This window comes from Cydia amplana, chromosome 4 (genome assembly GCF_948474715.1).
Source record: "Cydia amplana chromosome 4, ilCydAmpl1.1, whole genome shotgun sequence".
NCBI classification, from domain to species: domain Eukaryota; kingdom Metazoa; phylum Arthropoda; class Insecta; order Lepidoptera; family Tortricidae; genus Cydia; species Cydia amplana.
In genome coordinates, this window is record NC_086072.1 from 19538973 (window position 1) to 19562014 (window position 23042).

At 38.5% G+C, this 23042-nt stretch overlaps 1 protein-coding gene across 3 annotated transcripts in view; it reads right to left on the bottom strand.

The window, feature by feature from the left end:
• Positions 1 to 5805: 5805 nt before the first annotated feature.
• The window catches only part of LOC134647398 (zwei Ig domain protein zig-8-like), a 539358-nt gene continuing 522121 nt past the window's right edge, over positions 5806 to 23042 (bottom strand). For 2 of the 3 annotated variants that reach the window (XM_063501749.1, XM_063501747.1), the window contains 3 exons: positions 15665 to 15792; positions 6855 to 7026; positions 5806 to 6040 (listed from right to left, as the gene is read on the bottom strand). In XM_063501749.1, the coding sequence (XP_063357819.1) occupies positions 5916 to 6040; positions 6855 to 7026; positions 15665 to 15792 (425 nt within the window). In that variant the 3' untranslated portion in view covers positions 5806 to 5915. The remainder of the gene's footprint in view (positions 6041 to 6854; positions 7027 to 15664; positions 15793 to 23042) is intronic. The other variant, XM_063501748.1, reaches the window with a different exon arrangement.

Below are 23042 nucleotides of genomic sequence, written 5' to 3' on the forward strand. Positions count from 1 at the left end.
GGCGCACCGCGTTTTATTGTACTGGCCAATAATACGAGTATATCACCTTATGATGTATGCTCAGGTCGGTATGTGCAAAATCGATTTGATTTTATACTGTGAAAAGTCTTTGTTCCAATTATGTAACAATTTTATTAGACTTTTTTTTCGTCAGATTTCGATAAAATTTAGTGGATAGATAGAGTTGTATTTTGTATCATTTCATCGTATATCCATAAAAAAAACATCGACTGAGTTAATAAATATTTTTACATATATTCTTCGAGAAAAATTGTGATTACGTATCCCCGAGAATGAGGAACCCTTCAAACAAGTTAATATTGATCCAAATCTGATGTAAAAATAAAATTAAACCCAAAATAGAAATCGGGTCCAATTAATGTCACTATGTCTTAGTATAAAAACAAAATAAGGCCTTCTGAGTCCTAGATAGGTACAACTTTATTTGAACAAATAAATCTATCTCAACAATTTTAAAAACTCATAATCTTTTCTCCAGAGAGTTCTAAGAAATATCAATCCATAACGAACAATTTTATCCAACAAGTGCTAAATCCAATTTAGAAAGTCCGATGATACATTGCTGTCTAGAGAGTGGACAATGAAAAGATCAGGCGTAAGTGAGACAGGGGATATCTTTTATCGCCAGGATTCGTGCCAATAAAGCGTCCAACTTTAATGATAAAGATCGTTTTAATGTAGCAAAAGGTTGAGCTTCGCTGTTTTCTGAACTAATTCTTTGTTAAAGCATTTCTGAGAATCTTTGACAACAGACGTTGAAAGTCATCGAATGTCACCCACGTAAACAAGAATAAAAGATTTCCCAATTATAAACGACTTTACCACAAAAATACCAATAAAGATTGTCATGAATATTCACGTTAATAAAAAGACAAAAGATTTAATCATACCATTCCAACAATGTTTTGAAATTAGTCGTTGACATGATCGGTACTGACATTTTATTTGATTACATGACGTAGTCACGCACCGTGATTATAGATCCATTTAGGAGTCTAGCGAAATTGGACATTTCATAGAATAAGTATTGAACAACCAATTTAGCTAGGACCCTAAATCGATCAACAATCGCGGTGCGTGCTGTTATGCACATTATTGCCATAAGCTGCTTGTAGCGACACCTCAAGGCCAAATATATAATCTTGTCAAGCTTTATACAGTAAACGCATTGAATAGCAGGGGCCCGTTTCTCAAAAACGTGTAACTTGTAATACAAGTGGAAGTCCCTGTCAAAAAGTGACATCCGCTTGTATTACAGGTTACACGCTTTTGAGACACGGGCCCCAGATCTGCAACTAAATAAACGCACAATGTGTCCCAATTTTTTACCAAGACAAAACTCCTCATTGTCCATTAAACCCAGCTTTTTAGCAAAACATTAAAGATGGCGTAACCGTATAACTTACCAAGCTGACCCATTCCATTGCCAAGTGGAGTAAAAGAGCAGACTCGCTTTTAATTCTTGGCAACGCCCCAACAGAGCTTTCATAATCAATTAATAAAATACTCTGCTAATTAAGTTAACAGACTGGAATCGGTAGATTCCATTTTGGTATTGCCCGTTTAATTTTATCAGGCTTAAAGTTATTTACTTTGCGAAAAACATGATTGAGCTGTTTTATGTTAAGTCGTCACAGGCGATGTGAAAAGTAAACATAGTTTTTTTTTATATTCGTATAACATTGTTTTTAATCTGTCATAACATAATATTATTATAATAGTGGAAATTATGACTATTTTATACTTAGAATGTATCCAGTTCTTGAAAATGCTGCAAGATAAATTGATTTAAGAGAAACAATGTCAGGTAATGAAATAAGTGATGGAGCTTATAAGGAGGAAGAAAGGAGGAGTGCAGAGGAGGATTCTTATTTCAGCACTTATGTAGCAAAACCAAAACTAAGGCAGTCTTCTTAACTTTCGGGAATACGAGCGACCAATAAGATTCAACCTACGCCTGACCCAGATAACTAAGCTGTAAATGGTGTACGAATTAACTATTAATATCTACGGTAAATTAGAGCGACAGGTGATACAGGGTGTGTGAGACGTAGAAAATGTAATCAAATCACACCCCGGTTAATGCAGACAAACTTTAAACACGCGGAGCGCGGAGGGAATTTGATTACTCGCAGATGAACTTGGGTATTCGCATTCCTGGCGGTTGACGAGTCACAAGCTTAGGCGAGCCAATTTAGAGACCGTTTAAGGTAACTTTGAACCAGCGACGGAATATACACGAAGCTATCAATAAATCTTCGAATAACTGGCCATATGACTGACATTTTTCTGACACATATCACTGAAATCTCATCTTCATGAATTTACCCTTACCTAACACACGATTTTCCGCTTAAAAAAAGTGACCAAGTGCAAGTCCCGAAGTGGATCTTGGCCTCCGACACCAAAGACAGCATTGCTTCTCTGTCTAAAGCCGTTTCTATCCAGTCGACGGTGCCGAGTTTGCTAAGGTCCTTCTGCACTTCGTCTCTCCAGTGGTACCTAGGGCGTCCAGAGGGTCTTCGGCCAGTTGGTACTCCAGAGTACGCCCTCCAGACTGCGCGATCTTCCCCCATCCGGACTACTGCATAAGTACTAGACCGCAAAACGACCATAAATACAGAAAGCTTACCTAATATCTCAAAATGACATGGTAGTTCATGAACGGCTCAGTATCAGAAACAACTAGTTCGCAAAACGGCAGCCTCGTGGAACTTAATTTTTTAAAAACTTCAGTAGTAAAACGACTTTCTATTGACGTTTCTGTGAAAGACCAAGAGATTCAAGTTGGGACATGAAAACGCAGGTTCAGGTGAGCGTGCGAGTCGTGCGACTCGCTTATACGCTCGGCTGGAAATGGGAACACACACATTGACTAACAAATCCCAATATGTTCCATCTAAGTTATTAACGTATTCATAAGTTCATAACCGTAACGTATGCAATAACTTTATTAATTAAATTTGCAAGTTAAAATTTTGAAGATGATTTTATAATTACTTAAAGTGACTTCGATTTGTAGTCTTATATTCAATTTTTTTTAATGGCCGAAGACCGTCTGGACGTCCTAGGTACCGCTGGAGAGACAAAGTGCAGAAAAACCTTAGCGAACTAGGCACCGTCGACTGGACAGAAACGGCTTTGAACAGAGAAGCATGGCGGTCTTTAGTGTTAGTGTTAGTGTTGGCTAAGTAAGTAGTGGTAACATAAAATATAGGTTACGGTTATTACAATATCGGCCATATCATCGCCCTCTTGTTGTTTTCTAGATCCTACTAAACAACTGTTCTGTGTATTCCACAGTTTAGCTGTGCGAGGCAGGAAGATCCTGGAGAAACACATAGGTACTTGCGAACTGCTAATGCTAACCATCTAAGACTTAGATTCTCAGTGGTGAAGATGCAAATGATGACGCGTAGAGCGATGTTAGTCAGTTTTTAAATCCAAGATTACAGCTAAGGGTTGATAAACAGTCTGTATTTATTTCATTGCGTAACGTAAAACCCCTTTAGCAAACAGTTCAGACACCACTCATAAAAACTTAATTACAGCCTGTGAATCGATTCGAATTATCCTTCGATTTATGAGGTCTTATTAAGAGTTGCAGCAACTAAAGTTAATTGGAAAATTGCTGGGACTGCGATATACGAGTCATTTTCAAATTACCGTGGATGAAAATCCATTACATAAAGTAAGTCCACTTTCGTGTTCACCTTGAGTTTTTATAAAAAGCTTTATGAGATCAAAATACACATGTGCTTTTTCTTTTTATGTATTATCTTTCCATTTTGCTTTCCGCTATACAGTCGTGCGCTGCGTCGGTGAATCTTATATAATAATATACTTGCTTGGATTTTATTTTTAAGAATTAGAATGTAGACATATTTTGAAAGATTGGTAATGCGTAATATTAAACAGATAATAGAATATTCTAAAATATGGTGCAGGTCTCTTAACAATTTAGACCATATTCAAAGCTGTACAGAACTTTTGTATCAACATAAAACGGACTCATCATTTGTTGGCTTGACCTTTTTTTAGGGTTCCGTAGCCAAATGGCAAAAAACGGAACCCTTATAGATTCGTCATGTCTGTCTGTCTGTCCGTCTGTCCGTCTGTCCGTCTGTCCGTCTGTCTGTCCGTCCGTATGTCACAGCCACTTTTCTCCGAAACTATAAGAACTATACTGTTGAAACTTGGTAAATAGATGTATTCTGTGAACCGCATTAAGATTTTCGCACAAAAATAGAAAAAAAACAATAAATTTTTGGGGTTCCCCATACTTCGAACTGAAACTCAACAATTTTTTTTTCATCAAACCCATATCTATGGATAGGTATTCAAAAATGATATTGAGGTTTCTAATATCATTTTTTTCTAAACTGAATAGTTTGCGCGAGAGACACTTCCAAAGTGGTAAAATGTGTGTCCCCCCCCCTGTAACTTCTAAAATAAGAGAATGATAAAACTAAAAAAAATATATGATGTACATTACCATGTAAACTTCCACCGAAAATTGGTTTGAACGAGATCTAGTAAGTAGTTTTTTTTTATACGTCTTAAATCGCCTAAATACGGAACCCTTCATGGGCGAGTCCAACTCGCACTTGGCCGCTTTTGAAAACTAAACAAATCAACATCATTAGGGCGTTTAGTGTCCCAGAATTTCCATACATTTTTCGATCTTTCCATTCCGCGACCGCCATACAAAGTCTATGAAAAAGCGGCCAAGTGCGAGTCGGACTCGCCCATGAAGGGTTCCGTATTTAGGCGATTTATGACGTATTAAAAAAAAACTACTTACTAGATCTCGTTCAAACCAATTTTCGGTGGAAGTTTACATGGTAATGTACATCATATATTTTTTTTAGTTTTAATCATTCTGTTATTTTAGAAGTTACAGGGGGGGGGGGGGGGGCACACATTTTACCACTTTGGAAGTGTCTCTCGCGCAAACTATTCAGTTAAGAAAAAAATGATATTAGAAACCTCAATATCATTTTTGAAGACCTATCCATAGATACCCCACACGTATGGGTTTGATGAAAAAAATTTTTTTGAGTTTCAGTTCTAAGTATGGGGAACCCCAAAAAATTATTGTTTTTTTTTCTATTTTTGTATGAAAATCTTAATGCGGTTCATAGAATACATCTACTTACCAAGTTTCAACAGTATAGTTCTTATAGTTTCGGAGAAAAGTGACTGTGACATACGGACGGACAGACGGACAGACAGACAAACATGACGAATCTATAAGGGTTCCGTTTTTTGCCATTTGGCTACGGAACCCTAAAAATGGTGTCGTAATGGAAATAAAAACCTTAGGACACTTTTTTTATCCTATTAGGATAGAAAGAGCTCGTGATTCTGAGTAGAAATAACATAAAAAATCCCAAATTTGAAAAAAAAGTGTAGGGGACAACAAAAAAAAAAACGCCCATTATCAAATCGCTTAAAATCAAGCTCAGAAGTAAATTTTCCCTTCACAATAATTTCTTGACAAACTTATTTGCCTTTATAATTTCAAGTTGTTGAACTTACACAGAATTTCAGATGAAACGAGATCTGAATCTAAATTTTCAGGGACATTAACCTCTCTTATGCTTTTTACAATGATAATAATTTAAAATATAACGACTGGGCAAAGCGGCGCTTCATGTAGCGCCGCCAGCGCCAGCAGCCATCATAACCTTCCATCTGCAGACGTAGAATTCCTCTAAATACCATGACAAACTTCCAAATGTGGTTCACTCTTTCAGATACCACCTTTCCTTACCAAAAACACAGGTTTTAAACCACATATCCCAGTCTTAACCTAAAATTCAGCAGACGCTAACCTATGTTTTTTACAATGACGTTTTATGTTACAACGGCCGAGCTCAGCCGCGCGGTGATCAGCTGTCGAGCCGCGCGCGGAGCCAGCGTGCGTGCAGCGCCGCCAGCGCCAGCAGCGCCGCGATGCAGTGCGAGCTGTTGGAGAGACCGGCGGAGCCTGTCTGCATTGCTGCTGGCCGTTCGCCTGGAGAAAACAGGAATATTAATTGAAAATCTACGAAACATATAATTTTGGAAAGTAATTAATGTTGTGCTTCCGATGTGGAATAAAATAACATGACTCAAGTTAGTAATGGACAATTTCGTTCCATGGACATTAATGATGTACTTGGTGTCGTTGGGGTAGTTCGAGTAAGAGCGAGCATATGATGAGTTAGTTAGTTACACTCTAACATTTATCGAGCCAGCGAGTAAGAAAATCATTGGTAAATATATAACTAGGTATGCACAGAGAATAGGGACAAGGAGTAGGAACACAGTCTAAAAATGTTTGGCAGCTATAGTGATTATATCAAAATGCTATGCGAGCGAGCAAGAATACGACCCAGAACCAGCTGGGACTGTGTCCTGCATTAGACAGCTGAAGGCAATCTTCTCAGTCATAAGGGATGCCTCTGCTATTAGCGTGGGTGCAGTATTAAGCCAAGTAACTTACCATTGAGCACATGAACACACACTGGAGCGACCTCAGCGTTGGAAGGTGAACAGCAGTACTGCCCAGGTCAGCTAGAGCTGCATTCTGTACCAGATAGTTGGTGGCACCTTTTTTAGTTAGAACGGATGCCTTTGGTATTAGTGTAGGTGCAGTATTAAAGCAAGAAACTTACCATTGAGCACATGAACACACACTGAAGCGACCCAGCGTTGGAAGGTGAACAGCAGTACTGCCCAGGTCAGCTAGAGCTGCATTCTGCACCAGATAGTTGGTGGCACCTTTCTTAGTTAGAACGGATGCCTATGGTATTAGTGTAGGTGCAGTATTAAAGCAAGAAACTTACCATTGAGCACATGAACACGCACTGAAGCGACCTCAGCGTTGGATGGGGAGCAGGAATACCGACCGGAGTCAGCCGGGGCTGCGTCCTGCACCAGGAGATAGCTAGTGGTGGCCGCCCCCTTCTCCGTCACCACGGAGACGCCGCCGCGGGACGAGTCATACGATATAACCTGCTTAACAACGATAATAATTACATTCACACATCGGAAATTTAATAATAATAGTACGGTCTGACTTAGTTTGTCGAAAGGGAATGACTTAATAGGTACTAATGTTAATGAATGTTAACGACTTGCGAATCAAGATAAAATGTGAAACAACTTCCTTTAAAACGCTTCACGCTGACAAAGAGAGCGCCAAACATATCCCCAAGCGCGTCGCTAGTTAACACAAAACCCAACCAGCGCTATACAGGGTGGTCCATTTAGATCGGTCAGTGTGGGAAAATCTGAAACTATAAGACATACGACGATCTCTTCTTAGGAACCATGTCATCGATTTTAGTAACAAGAAAAACTGCATTCATACATTTAAAAAAAAATGTGTACTCAGTTCGGGAATTTAAACCCGGACGTTTTGAAAAAAAAAATCTAAAATTATTTCTATTTAGATATCGACTGTGTATAGGGTTTGCAAGATCCGTCAATTTTTCGGATCCGGATATTTCGGATATTAAAATTTGACGGATCCGGATATCCGGATAATTCGGATAATACGGATCTGTATCAAGAAAGGTGACGAAATTTACAACTTACATACAAGGAACAGCTAGTAAAATGTAAAATGTTCATATTTTAGTTAATTACAATTATTAATAATTATTATTATCTCAAAACGATATAAATATTTATAATAAGATATTCAGTGTAGTCTTAATTAGGTATTCCTATTAATAATATTATGCATTTTTTTTAGGAGGCCGTAGTCGATTTGTAACCGAAAACGCCAAAAATGAAGTAATTAAAGCAAATTTATTTCTATATATCAGCTCAGAAGAATTAATTCTAAAGGTGCCTAAAAACACCGCTTTAACTTCGGCGTTTTTTCTTAAATTTGCCATTATAAGCTCACAAAATAGAAAATGGAGAAAAAGTTACATTTATGTACTTTTATTATTTTATACCGGTGTGGTGTGATATAATTTATACTATTTAAAAACGTACTTCCTTTACCTTGGTAAAATAGCTATACCTTCAGTCGTTCGACTGAGAATAATGGCTTAGAAAAAGTATCTAACTCATTTATTCAGTCCCCATTACAACAATCTTCCATTATAGGTATATATAAATCCAGTTAATTACTGCAAAATAATGTAAAATTACTACAAAAGTTTCGGGAAATTAAGAAATTTGGGCTACAGCTTCTTAATAACGAGAAAAAAATATCAATATTAGTTACTCAGCAGCACATCAAGCACATGTTATTTATGTTAACAGAAGACTGGGAACCGACACGATAACACAAAAAAGTCACTGATAACAACACGCACAAGCACTTATGATGTTCCAGGTAGACGACCCAAAGGCGACTGAGCGAAAACCTGATAACAATTACTTTAAAACATACAAATATTTACCCTTATTCCAGTCAGGAGGCATGCAGGTAGCTCGTTTTAATACTGTTACTGTTACTACTGTTTAGTTTAAGCAATATTTGTATTTATTTTATGACGTTATCGCGTACCAATAACGCGACCAATGCAATATTTAACGGATCCGTGAGATCCGATATATCCGGATCCTATGAGACGTTGGATCCGGATCTTAGATTTGACGGATATCCGGATATTTCGGATATCCGGATATCCGGATCTCAAACCCTAACTGTGTAGGTCTTAAGCAGTAAATGTTACTATGAAAGATGATGTCTGAAATGAATAAAATGCATTGTTTTCATATCCTTTAATTTATTTTAGTATGTTTTCGAAATGGCCACCATTTTTTTCAATACATTTTACATAAAAAAAATTTAAATGTATGAATGCAGTTTTTCTTGTTACTAAAATCGATGACATGGTTCCTAAGAAGAGATCGTCGTATGTTTTATAGTTTCAGATTTTCCCATACTGACTGATCTAAATGGGCCACCCTGTATACTAGGGACACAACTAATATGTCATTTGCAATGCAAGCAGCTACATTGGTATGTGCTAGTGCATGTAATATTATGTAGTGCCGCGACAAGCGCGAGGTAAAGATAGGATTACATGAGTTCAGTATTTATTACATAGAGTCTGTGTGGAAAGAGAAGAGTAGTAGAATGTATTGGATCCCATATATATCTCGACTCTTTTCTTTCCGCACAGACTCTATTAGTATACATACTATACACACAGCTGCAGTTCGTATTTATGTGATAAATAGCTCGTAGAAGACGTTTTAGCTTGGAAAACCTCCGTGACTGCTGTTGTATGCGTTTTTAGTATCCGAAAATGGTATTAATATTAAGTTGTTGTTGCGATGAAGGATGAATTTTATTCCACGGTTTAGCTGTGCGAGGCACTAAGATTCTATTTTCGTGCAGAGAATAGATTTAAACAATCGGCTGTTTTATATGTAGCAGTAGCCGGTGTTACTAAACAGTCTATGTATGTGTGCAATTCTGCATTGTGCACACACATAGTTAGGAGAGTGATTAGTACAAGGCATTAATCACTAGGTTCATGTAAACCTAGCACATGTTGAGGCTTTCAGTGCTACGTACCGTTACAGGATTCTGCTAAACTATTTATTCGCAGCTCTAGGTCTTAATTACACGATTCTAATGGCGTTTTTCAGAGCCATTTAAAAAGCATAAAAACGTGTTCGTGGCTGATAGTATTTTGATGGAGATGGTGCAGCTTTTATCTTTTACACCTTTGTATTAGGTGAAGTTTTAAATACTTACATGTTGAACAAAACATCTATTGTTTACAGAAAAAAATCTTTGTTACAGGTCTGCTGTAGTTGACTAAGGTAAAAAGTTAGGAAGGTTAAAACAAAACGAGAGCAAAAGTAAACAAAAACACATGGCTCACAATCTGTTAAGAGTTTTTAAATATTCCAAATTTCCTCAATGGTCAAAACTTAAATAATCAATAAATAACTTAGATCTTAGTTCCTGCATTATTATCAGCTTGATGAACACACACCATCCAGAACGAATATTTAGGCAATAATAGGATAAATACTAACAGAAAATAATAGCCACACCATGTTTTGCTCGTATATGCCACCTTCCAATCTAACACAATGATCTGAATGGATCCCACTAGGGCCCAGTAACGGTGACGTGTTCATTACCATTCCTGTTGCAGGATCCCTTGTGTACTGTACATCTCATCGAGGTTCGTGAATCACTGAGCGAGGTCTGCATTCAGTCGTGAGTAATTTGGGTTGAGTTTGAGTCGTGCTTAAACCAAATGATCACCATTAAATAGGCTGTCAAAATTGTACTCTTAACCAAACCCCGTGCTCATTGAAAATATATTATGCTGGCAAAAATAGGTACTTACCCTAAATTCGCATTTAGTACAGCCTTAACCATCATACCTTAACCTTATACTATAACCATACTTATACTTGGATTGGACTTAAATTGGATTTGAAATAAGCTTTAGTATAATTTTCATAAATTTTAAAGAAATGATAAGGCGAAAATGAAGACGAGTGGCGATTTGGCGAATAGATTTCGTGAATTCAATAGATAGGTGTATATTGCCGCTATACTCTCATACTCGTACGCGGCCCGTCCGCCGGGGCCCGGCGGGCTGGTCAACGACACCTTCTCGTAACTCATGAGGCCCTGGTACTCACTCCTTGCTAAATTCAATTTTCAGACAGTATTTTCCCGATTTTGGCCACCGTAGCCTATGGATATTTCATTGCAAGTTTGAGAAAAGCACTATACAAATCTTGGCGAGAAACAATATCTACTTGGCCTGTAACCCTTCGTTTCCCAGTCTATATAGTAATGTACTATTAGTACAAATCACGACGTACGCAATTGATTCATGTATCATGGACGGGATGAAAGACCGTTGTCATGTCAGCATGATCGTCTCATGTATTTGCCGGCGATACTAATATATTAATCACCTGTAGACGAACCCCCTACGACCCCCGACCCCCCGTTGTTTACACGGCACACCGCTAATTAATCTAAATTGGGTCGCGCCCGCAGCGCGGAACTTCGGGATTTAAAGACGAGTGGTGTGAAGACTGGCAAATTGACTGCTGTGTCAGCTACGTAAGAATACATTTATAAGAAAAGTGGAGCTACGTCCCACCCTGTTAGGAGTTGAATAAATTAACGCGTTGGAGGGTCTGCCATCTTATGGCCTGAATCGGAAACACAAACAAGGCAAGTGCTGCCATCTACCGTTCTCGTCCGTTTTCTTGTGCATAGTAATAAGTAGGTTCTGCCTGCCATCTTGTGGGCTACATTAGAAGCATAAACTTTACAATTACGCCTCGTGCCAAAAATTAGACGGCTCCTGTGCTGCCCCCTATAGTTCATGCACGCTCCCTATATTAGTACTCGGAAGGGGAAATATAATCGGAGTTCGGACACTTATTTATTACGATACGATGATCTTGCAAAAATAATAGAGGTTAGGGGGAAAGGGAAAAACGAGGAATAATAGTTACCGGATCAAATAAAGAAACGGGTTCATCTTCGTGTTGGTAGGACCTCGAGTTTTTTGAATCTAAATTTGAACAACTTGACTCGTTTTTATTCACTTCTGCGATAATAACTTCCGAGTATTTTAAGTTCCGAGTTAAGTCCTTTATTGAGTCTTTTAAGCGTAACTCAAAAATACTTGAGACTCCGAATAAAGACTCCTTCAGCATTTTTATAGATTATATATCTAAATAGCAATAAAGAGAAAGGTGTTATCGTGCGATTTGTGTACAATATTACACATTTTTTTTTGTAAATAAAGTGACAGTTATCTGAAAATTACTCAAACTCTCTATAAAAAACTAATCTCGGGTCTCTGTTAAGTAAAAAAGGACTAGTGTAATACGGCGTGCGTACAGTACTAAGTGATATAAAAAAAAGACGAAGTTGATTTGTTTACAATGAATAACAGCTTAGCAACTCATGTTTGATGTTTCCCAGTCTATATAATTTCCGAGTCTTTGACAGCGAATAAATTCTGAATTCCCGCGAACGTTTGCGACGCACGCTTTATTAGTTCCACAACTGACTCACGCTTGAATACTAATCGACTCATTACACGTTAGAGGGGGACAGCAATACTAATCGTCCCATTATCAGAGGGGGACAGCGATAAATCCGTGATGCCGGCCCTAAATTCGCGCCTCTTAACAAAGTCTAATTAAACGAGATTGTTTCTTATTAACAATTTAAATCTTTAAAGTTTACGATAACAATCTAACTAGGGTTCTTCAAAATAGGAGTGTAGAGGTATTTGAAACGGCTACGCGCATGTGTACTCTCTGGAGTGGCAAGCGTCTAATTGTCTGCTAAGAATTAGGTTGGCTGTATGGTTGTTTGCTACTGATGTGGTATAAAAAATGGCGAAGTGTTGTATTCAACATGTAAATATTGCATCTTTCTTAAACTACTGTGCAGGATTCGATTGTTTTCCAGGGTCCATTCAATGAAGACGTTTATTTAGAATTGTAGAAAATCTTTTCGAAAAATGGCATTATAATAATTATATTATTTGTTTTTATTAATATAAAATTTATCGTGTCGTATATCGAGCCGAATGAACGGGATACGCGGAGGGTATAAGAGTTGTCATCGCAGCGCCGCTAGATGTTGCGAGTAGCTACCTCAACTCATGTAACTTAAGTTAACCGATATGCGCGTGATACGGCATTATGGAGTTATATTATGATTGGCTTTTCTAAGATCCAATTCAAGAAAATAGAAAGAAAGAAAATACATTTATTTACGTCAAACCAAACCAGTTAATTACATATAAAATACATAGATGAGATAGACGTTAAAAAGGACAATTCAGTGACATTTCAATTAACACAAGTATTTATGTTCATATGAACCTAATTCATATCTCGGTGGTACAGTTCGATTGCGCGTAAAATATCACCCCTATAAGCCTCTTAATGGCGTCGCCAGTAATTTTACGACCTCCACTCCTGTCCATGTATTTCATTGGTTTCAGCTTTCCTCTAACTAGCATAATATGACCTTGAGATCTTTAACAACTACACGTAATCGGAGACCACTCATATATTCGATGTTATTTCGACTCATTCTCGATAAGGATTGGAATAATTGCCACGATAAGTCTAACCAGTATAGTGTGACCTTGAGATCTTTAAAAACTGCATGGAATTGGAGACCACTCTTATATTCGATGTTCTTTCGACTCTTGGAAGATGTGGAATGGCTGGCACGGAATGAACAACTTCGGTAATATATGCCAGGATAAATGCAGATAGATGATTCCTTTTCGAAGCTTATATACTCGTAACGATATAGCGGAGTTGAAGCCAGTTGACTATAAATTATGCAAAATCGTCGTTTGGTCTGTCTTTGTGCTATTTTATTTTGAACTAGCGACCCGCCCCAGCTTCGCATGGATTAACAAATCATACACAAACCTTCCTCTAGAATCACTCTATCCATTTAAAAAAAACCATATCAAAATCCGTTGCGTAGTTTTAAAGATCTAAGCATACACAGGGGCAGACAGCGGGAAGCGACTTTGTTTTATACTATGTAGTGATATAGGCACCTACTCGAGAAATCGGGACGGATGCCAGTGGTGACCGTGATAATAGTCTAGAGGTCCAGGGTGTTAGCGGCATATGCTGAGTGGCATCCATTTTGGTGCCTTGTATTAGAAGTCAATGGGCGGTTTACGAAGACCAGGTGCCTTACCATGATGTCCTTTTTGTGATTCTGTTTAGGACCTAAACTGAATTGCTAAGCGACGGAGCGACTTATGTAGCTCCGTTCTTTAGCAATTCAGTTTAGATCTTAAAATGAATCGCAATAAGGACTTCATGGTAAGGCCCCAGAACAGGTGACGCAGCCAAAAATGTTGTATTGCCAAAATGCCTTTTAGTTTTTAAGATTATTATTATTGTCTGTATATTATATCTGTATGAGCCTAACAATTTTTTTTTATTTGATTATAAAACCAGTCTTCCGAAATCCGAGTGTAATAAATAGTCTCAGTCTCAAGTTCGGTTTGAAGTCTGAGAACCCTTGGTCTGGACAATGAAAGGCTCCGTGGAAAACAATTAGGCTTAATTTTATAGAAACGAGGCCTTTGTCGGAAGAAGTGATTGGAATTGTAGACAAAAGAATGTTCCAAAATCTGACAGTCAGGAAAAATATTTAAGGTATTTTCAAGGTTTTTAAGGGAAGATGAGTAATTTTAATAACATGAAAGATGGAGGATGGGTACAAACGATGGTCCCATGTTGAACGACTTTTAGAAATTTTAAGTAGGTATACCGTAATAAGTGTCTTATTTTATTTGGTGCTAACATTTTTAGAAATTGTCATCTCGATTAAAATATGCCAGTATACCGGCATTCCTTAGTGGGGTATTTTTTATTCTGGTAAAACGTAACGATTGTTTTAAATATACATTTTCGAAATGTTGCTCGACATGAACTTTCTAAGATCTCTTTAACGTCATAATACAACTTTCTTACTTAGAATTGGTGATCCTATAATGTACTTACCTATAAACATATCTTTGATGCTGACTCAGGCCAGTTGGAAGTCTGCCAGCACCAACAGCCGTACGAGTGAGAGCACCTCTGTGAAGTAGACCCATTCGAGACCTCTTGATTTTTACATTGCTGTGCTTTTCTATCGTCCGGACTGGCAACATAAGCCTATTTGATGTTTGAGTTTGTGACTTACTTGTGAACTCTAAATTTGTAGAGCTAGGTGACGATCGGATGGCAATTGTAGCTGCATTACTGCTGCGGCCTTGACGCGGGCACTCTTTTTCCTTGATAAAAAGGGTGCTGCTTGCTTGCTTACTGTTTTTTTCAAGACTTAAAATTTCCAGTGCACCTGCAGTAGCAGCGTGTCAAAAATATTCACTAGGTAAGCCGAAGTTTAATTAGCTTGCTAATATTTCCTTGGAATTTCTGATCATCAGAGAATAATGTTCTCAGATGTTTTTAAATTGGCAAGCCGGTGGGAATCGAGTTCTTTGGACGCTCCGCCACTGGGACCTAGCCAAGTTGACAACGTAACTTTTCGTAGCATCCCGATACTTTTTTCTTTTCGATTGGCGTTGGTTAATATATAATTGTCTTCTTGGCTAGGCCCCCAGGTCGGTATTGAGCACTCACCTCGTCCTCGTGGTACCAGAAGATGTAGGCGGGTGGCTCAGGACTGAACTGAATGAGGCAGGTCAGGTAAAATATCACCTCTATAAGCCTCTTAATGGCGTCGCCAGTAATTTTACGACCTCCAGTGCTGTGCATGTATTTCATACTTTATACTAACCAGTATAATACGACCTTGAGATCTTTAACAACTATAAGTACTCGGAGACCACTCATATTTTATTTTATTTTATTTTATTTTTATTGGTTTACCAGTAACTGTTACACTGACGCATACATAAATTTATTAAATCCTTAATAACTAAGAGCTTAGTGTACAATAAAATTTAGGTAAACACTGCATGCAAATTTAAATGTATTACCAACTAAGTTTAATTACGTACTACTTACTTAACCACTATTTTTGTGAAGCTGACGTTTAAGCTTGTTTAAAGGAGTGCAAAACATATCAATTTTGTTATATTTGTTATGCATATATGGGGGCTAGGCCCCCAGGTCGGTGTTGAGCACTCACCTCGTCCTCGTGGTACCAGAAGATGTAGGCGGGTGGCTCAGGACTGAACTGAATGAGGCAGGTCAGGTTAATGGTGGATCCCATGTCCACGTGCAGATCGGGCCCGCCCAGGATGCGTGCTGATGGCACTGTAACAAAAAAAATCTCATTAGAACACCTCTCAACTGCTTCTTCCTGCCCGTATCCCACGTTATGTGTGTTTTTAGGGTTCCGTACCCAAAGGGTAAAAACGGGACCCTATTACTAAGACTCCGCTGTCCGTCCGTCCGTCCGTCCGTCCGTCTGTCACCAGGCTGTATCTCATGAACCGTGATAGCTAGACAGTTGAAATTTTCACAGATGATGTATTTCTGTTGCCGCTATAACAACAAATACTAAAAACAGAATAAAATAAAGATTTAAGTGGGGCTCCCATACAACAAACGTGATTTTTGACCGAAGTTAAGCAACGTCGGGCGGGGTCAGTACTTGGATGGGTGACCGTTTTTTTGCTTGTTTTGCTCTATTTTTTGTTGATGGTGCGGAACCCTCCGTGCGCGAGTCCGACTCGCACTTGGCCGGTTTTTTTCTTCCATTCTCCTCTATCTTGCGTCACCTCAGCACTCACTCCCTTCTTTCTCATATCATCTTTCACACAATCCATCCATCGTTATTTGGGTCTACCATCCACTCTCCGTCCATCAACATTCATCCATAACATTATTTTGCCTATATGGCATTCATCCCTCCTCATTACATGCCCATACCACGCTAACCTACTACTCCTCATCTTCTCCGTTGCTACTTTCAAACTTCCCCTTATGTACTTATAGAACACCTTTCAACAATTATAAAAAAGTTTTTAGGGTATTAGGTATTAATAAGTAATGTGATTAGTGTTATTTTGTGAGCGCTTTCGATCCTTGAGGCCGATCCAAACTGTGATCTAAATTATATCATTTTATACAATTAAATATAATTTGGCCGTGTGTTCCGAATGTAGCTATCAAAATGTAAGTTCGTATTCTCATCCTGATAGCAGAAAATAATCTCCTAAGCCGTCTATATATTTTCATACCTTTCTTTACGTTAAGAAATCTATATTTAGTATACCTATTCACCATTGCTGTTTGAAGCAACTATTAACATTCCGATTCAGTTAAGGTAAAGGTACCTAACTAAAGTATCTACTACCTATTCAGGTAATCAAACTTTCACTTTGACAGACTTTGATAGGCTTGAGGGTTTGAAACTTTATGTAAAGTTAAGTTGGGTAACCGAAACACTGGAGGTCGGAGTACCAGACTCACCCCAAGTAAAGGATGACCAAGGTCACAGAACGACATTTTGAACTGAATAAGTATGGTTCCCGATTTTTGATCGCGGCCTTGAAATAGCTCATGCTGATTGGCGATTGAAGTGGAAGTGCGTGAGAAGGACCAAGACTATGGTTAGGTCGTATCAAAACCGGTTAAAAACTATAAAAATTATTAAATTAGAATCGACATCCCAAGAAGGAATGGCATAAGAAATTGGTCGAGGTAACACTTAACAGTATAGGTAGGTACTCGTACATAAATTTAAGAATAAGAATAGAATAATACTTAAGAATAATATTTATTTTAAAGAAAAAAACCTGATTAACAATTATCAATGTCCTGTGGCCTCACACAAGGCTATGCTTGTCATGTGGTAGCCGGATTCGTAATTCGTAAGCTAAAGGTTAAGTAAAAACGAATCTAATAGGTAAAGTAAGTTAGGTGTATCATTTACATGAATTGCATCGACCTTCGAGTTCACCTATTTCATGTAGACAACTCTCTAAAATATACAAAATGCTCAAGCTTCCACTGCAGATCAAATTTTAATTCAAACTACAAAGCTAGAATTTATCGCAGCTGTTTAATATTTAAGGGGGACAAAACGACACTCTTGCCGCGCTGAGTTTTGCTGATGCAGACTAGTGGTGTCGTGTTCTCGTTCCCGGGAAAGTTCCCGCGGGAAATAAGCCGTTACAAAATAAAAAACGGGACCAGTGCGAGTCGGACTCGCGCACGAGGGTTCGTACCATTACGCAATAAATGGCAAAAATATCACGTTTGTTGTACGGGCACCATTAAATATCCATTTTGTTCTGTTTTTAGAATTTGTTATTATAGCGGCAACAAAAATACATCATCTGTGAAAATGTCAACTGTCTAGCTGTCACGGTTCATGAGATACAGCCTGGTGACAAACAGACAGACAGACAGACGGACAGACAGGCGGACAGACGGACAGTGCAGTCTTAGTAATAGGATCCCGTGTTTACCTTTTGGGTACGGAACCCTAAAAAACCGGACAAGTGCGAGTCAAACTCGCCAACCGAGGGTTCCGTACAAATTCAACTTTTTTATTTTATGTCTGTAAAATTATAGTATTGTGATTTTTTCCTGTAAGTACTCGTAGTGTTACACAATATTACTTGCCAAATTTCATAGTTATAGGTCAATAGGAAGTACCCTATGTAAGGAATGAAAATTGCAGGTAACTCTAGGTAGGTAAATAAAATACCTACAATTTTGTCTATTGCTTTATCGCCGCTCCCGAATATTCCTGCCCATCACTAATGCAGACTTTCAACACTTGTATTAAGAATGCAGATTATTGCAGCTACATCTTACAATACAACACCAGCTTTAAGCGTCACTATATAGAGCAGGGTTTACTTTGGGTTAAGCGCGAAATATTGTCACTAATGCAAAATGTACTCTCCGCTAAAGTGTTAAGGTGGGGATTCGCATGTGTGGGGGGGATTGACGAAGTAAGCCATTAGTGCAGTGAACAATAAAGCTTAGTTAGTGGAGGAAATGCTAATAAAGTTTTAAGTTCCGAGGCGGGCTTCAGATAGTGATGGAGATAACTCGAACCTTTTGAGTTCTCACTGAAGTGTGAGAATCAATCATTTAGAATAAATTAATTTACAAACTATCATACTTATGTTGTCTGGTGTGTTCGGGGCTAGGTAGAGCCAATCTCTTGAAGTCGACTAATCAGCCGGGGTTAATAGGGGTGGCGGGGTGAATAAGGATAAAAAATGAGAATAACATTTACTTGATAATTTATTAAAAATGCAAATTATATAATTATACACATATACAACGTTCTCGAAACTCGACGATTTTTTTTATTAAATTTGAAACTGACAACTACGTATTTTTAAAGGCTTCTCACGTTGAGTAATTTTCGCCCTGATTCGAACTTTAAGATACATCAAAAATTTGCTAAAGATATGGATCGGATAGGTCAGTGTTAAATTAAAAGTGACGTTTATTCAGACAAATTAATATCAGATCCATTTCGTATCTTTAGCAAATTTTTGACGCATCTTAAATAGCTCACGCTAATAAAACAGATATGTACATTCAACATTTTGAAAACTCACTCGAGTTCTTCAAAATAAACTCACAAGTCTCGAGTGCCGACCAACACTAGCTGAAGGTTCTCGAATGGATGAGGTGACGGCGTTAAAAGCGACTTGAATGACGTTGTCTAATTAAATCTCGGCGTTCTGCTTGTTTTATACGACATAACTTGGTGAACCAAGGAGTCCAAGGACTGATGTTTTCTGAGGGAATGAGTCACGCAGAGATAGTTTTTATATCACGAGTATTCAGACGACGGTAAATAGGCATCATCAGATTGTAGTAAAAGAAAATGAAGTTTCAAAAAATCAATCATCATCTTCCCGCGTTATGCCACGGCTCATGGGAGCCTGGGGTCCGCTTGGCAACTAATCCCAGGAATTGGCGTGGGCTCTAGTTTTTACGAAAGCGACTACCATCTGACCTTCCAACCCAGAGGGGAAACTAAGCCTTATTGCTGGTAAATATCAAATGATATTTCTTACATAAGTTTCGAAAAACTCATTGGTACGAGCCGGGGTTTGAACCCGCGACCTCCGGATTGCAAGTCGCACGCTCTTACCGCTAGGCCACCAGCGCTTCGCAGAATTTAACAACTGATATGCAGAAGATCTCGCGAAAGCTTTGAAAGTCATGAAAATAAATACTCATACTCGTATTCACTGCATCTTAATTTAGCAGCAAATACATTTCTTGCGCCTGCGTTTTGTAGCTGCCATTACTACTAACGACCCGTAAACATTCTCCATACATCTCCATTCCATTATAAAGTGGTAGCAGCTTAATGGGTGGATTAAACAAGTGTATTATTGCGTTTTAAATCCTTCAGATTAAGCACGGTTCGCATTTAACGAAAGCTATCAAACTAATTAGTGTTGAACACACAATGATGGCTTTATTCAAGTTTGCAGACTGTCGAGGTGGACCATATGCCTTTTGTAATAAGGTATACGAACTATTAGTTAACAGTGTGGGCGATAGGACAAACAAGGAAACGTTAGTAATTCGCGTATCTTTGATTTCAAATAGGTAATTGATAATGATCTTGAAGTAAAAAAAAAGTTAAGAAATTTTAGCCCTTAGAATGCCACGCCAATCGTGCACGAAATATGTGTATGTTGGCGGCCGATCGTAATATCCGCCAGATCATGAAAGTCCTAGGCATATCGTGAAATGTGAAAATCACTAATGCGTTCCCTAAGTCGATGAAGCCCCGCTCTGCGGGGCTCCTATTTCTGGACAGTTTGAAGACGATTACTCAGGAACTTTACGATCGGCCGCAGACATGTATATTGATTAAAGTACATTGTTGTCTGTAACTATTAGTTAATTGTAATCCCGCAACCAGCGGTGTCCAAACAAATCGAACCGCAACCAGTAAATTAGGCAGCTAACTAGCTGGTAGTTCGTGTCTGCGGTGACGGGCTGTTAAATTCACTCCATTTGTCGGTTTAGTGACACCTTTACCTATAAGTATATTACACTCAGTAGTAAACAGAAAAACACTACACAAAATGAAAAAAGTATCAGATAGGTACCTAGGTTTGATAGTTAACGACTGTAAATATGCAACTTTCATACAAGTTTAAACTCACTCACGGGTTGGATTTAAATCCAAGAGAATAATTAAGAAATTATTGACGCAACAAGACTTCACAGCATCAAACGTTGCAAGCGTTGTGTCTTTACTCCAAGTTTATATCTGGCTTATTTATCCAGTCATTCTAAACACGGTCTTATTTCCTTTGATTAAAGTTTGAATTCCAACGAACTTGCGAAGTGTTGGACGTCCACTGTTGCGTGAGTATTGCCTAGGGATCGTTAGCGGCTGAGGCTCTATTCGAGATGTTTTGATGACATAACTTGTTTACTTTTAGTTTTAAGCACAGATTAAGTACTTTACTAAGTTAACTGAAAGGGCTTTAATGAGTCATACTCATACTTATAGTGTGTTAAAGGTCTGTTTGATTTCAAACATAGACAGAGAGAATCATACTATCTTTGTCTTACACTAGTACTAGCACCCAAAAGAAAAGGATGAGTACGGTTTTTTTTGTTCCTATTTACTGACAAGATTTGGTTGACCCAGTATAATTTAAATGTACAGTTTGTTTTTTGTTTTTTATTTTATTTTTTTATTAAAAGGTTCTCCCCTGAACTGGAAGGTCAGATGACCGTCGTATTCGCAAAAACTAGTGCCAGCGGCAATTATTGGGGTTAGGGAGCTGCGCGGACTACGGACTCTAGCTAGAGCAGCTGAGAAAGCAACTAGAGCGAATGCTAGGGTGACTTAGCAATGCTGTCTTTTTTATGATAAATAGAACAGAAAAATGACAGTCACAAAATCATGTCCATAATATGTTCAGTGGCGGATATTTGCCTTAGGTACTTTTTTTGGGTTCCGTAGCCAAAGGGTAAAAACGGGACCCTATTACTAAAGGCTTCACTGTCCGTCTGTCTGTCTGTTATCAGGCTGTATCTCATGAACCGTGATAGCGGGACAGTTGAAATTTTCACAGATGATGTATTTCTGTTGCCGCTATAACAACAAATACTAAAAAGTACGAAACCCTCGGTGGGTGAGTCCGACTCGCACTTGTTTTTTAATATTTATTATTTTTAATAATAATACTCTTGTATGGCAAATCGTTTTGTGTGTCTTTTCCTTCGGGCACCTAATAAAGCGTATTGTTGCAAGCAATGTGACGAGCTGGCATTAAACCGTGTTGAATAGCGCCGTTGCGCGCTGACCCTAACGAAGCGAGGATTGCACTTTCTTTGACACGTCTCCCGACTACAACACAGGGAAGTTAACTATTATCACCTCTTGTGCACAACTATGGGGATTTTTCAACCCTTACCGGGGTGAATATATGTAGGTTACAGAAAACTTTTAAATGCAAGTGACCATTATAGTCATTCTTGCGACTTCAAGATATGTCATGTTGAAAGAAAAAACCGGCCAAGTGCGAGTCGGACCACCATCAACAAAAAATAGAGAAAAACAAGCAAAAAAACGGTCACCCATCCAAGTACTGACCCCGCCCGACGTTGCTTAACTTCGGTCAAAAATCACGTTTGTTGTATGGGAGCCCCACTTAAGAGCCAACAGGAGTGGTCATTTCTCCATACAAACGTACTCGACTGTTTCCTCCGTGGGTTTTGAAGCTAGAGCAATGATTTTTTCAACACAGATTAATATTGTCAATATCTGTGTCGGACCGTTTTGTTTTTTTTGATATTTTTGTTTATTAAGGCGCTTAGAGCCCTTCATAAATGGCCAAAATGGCCTAATTGACTATGCCGCAATGAGAGGCGCGCTATTCAAAACTGATATCAATTAGCCAAAAAAGCAAAACGGTCCGACACAGATAATGTCATAATCATTTAGATTTCCAAATTTGGTTACGATTGGTTTAGTTTTGGAGGAGGAAACAATCGAGTACGAAACCTCGATTTTTGAGATTTTTACGCAGGATTTTTCGCCTTGTCCTTATCGCACCAGTTTTAGGAGCCGCTTCAGTTAGCGAGACGGGTATATTTACCTAAAATATTTAAATCTCAGCTCCTGTTGGCCCTTAAATCTTTATTTTATTCTGTTTTTAGTATTTGTTGTTATAGCGGCAACAGAAATACATAATCTGTGAAAATTTCAACTGTCTAGCTATCACGGTTCGTGAGATACAGCCTGGTGACAGACGGACGGACGGACGGACGGACAGCGGAGTCTTAGTAATAGGGTCCCGTTTTTACCCTTTGGTTACGGAACCCTAAAAATCACCAAGGCCCTAGGCACATTGGGCCTTGGTGGTTCGAATTGAAGTATTTGAAGATAATGATTTGATAATGAAATATAAACAATACTATATGAAATATAAAAGATGTGTCCCGCCGAGTTTCTTGCCGGTCCCATTATTGGGATACCCTTCTCCAATTGAGGGGGGATCTTTTTCTCGAGGCAGAGGTGTAGGGTTAGAGCCGGTGTAGCTTTATTT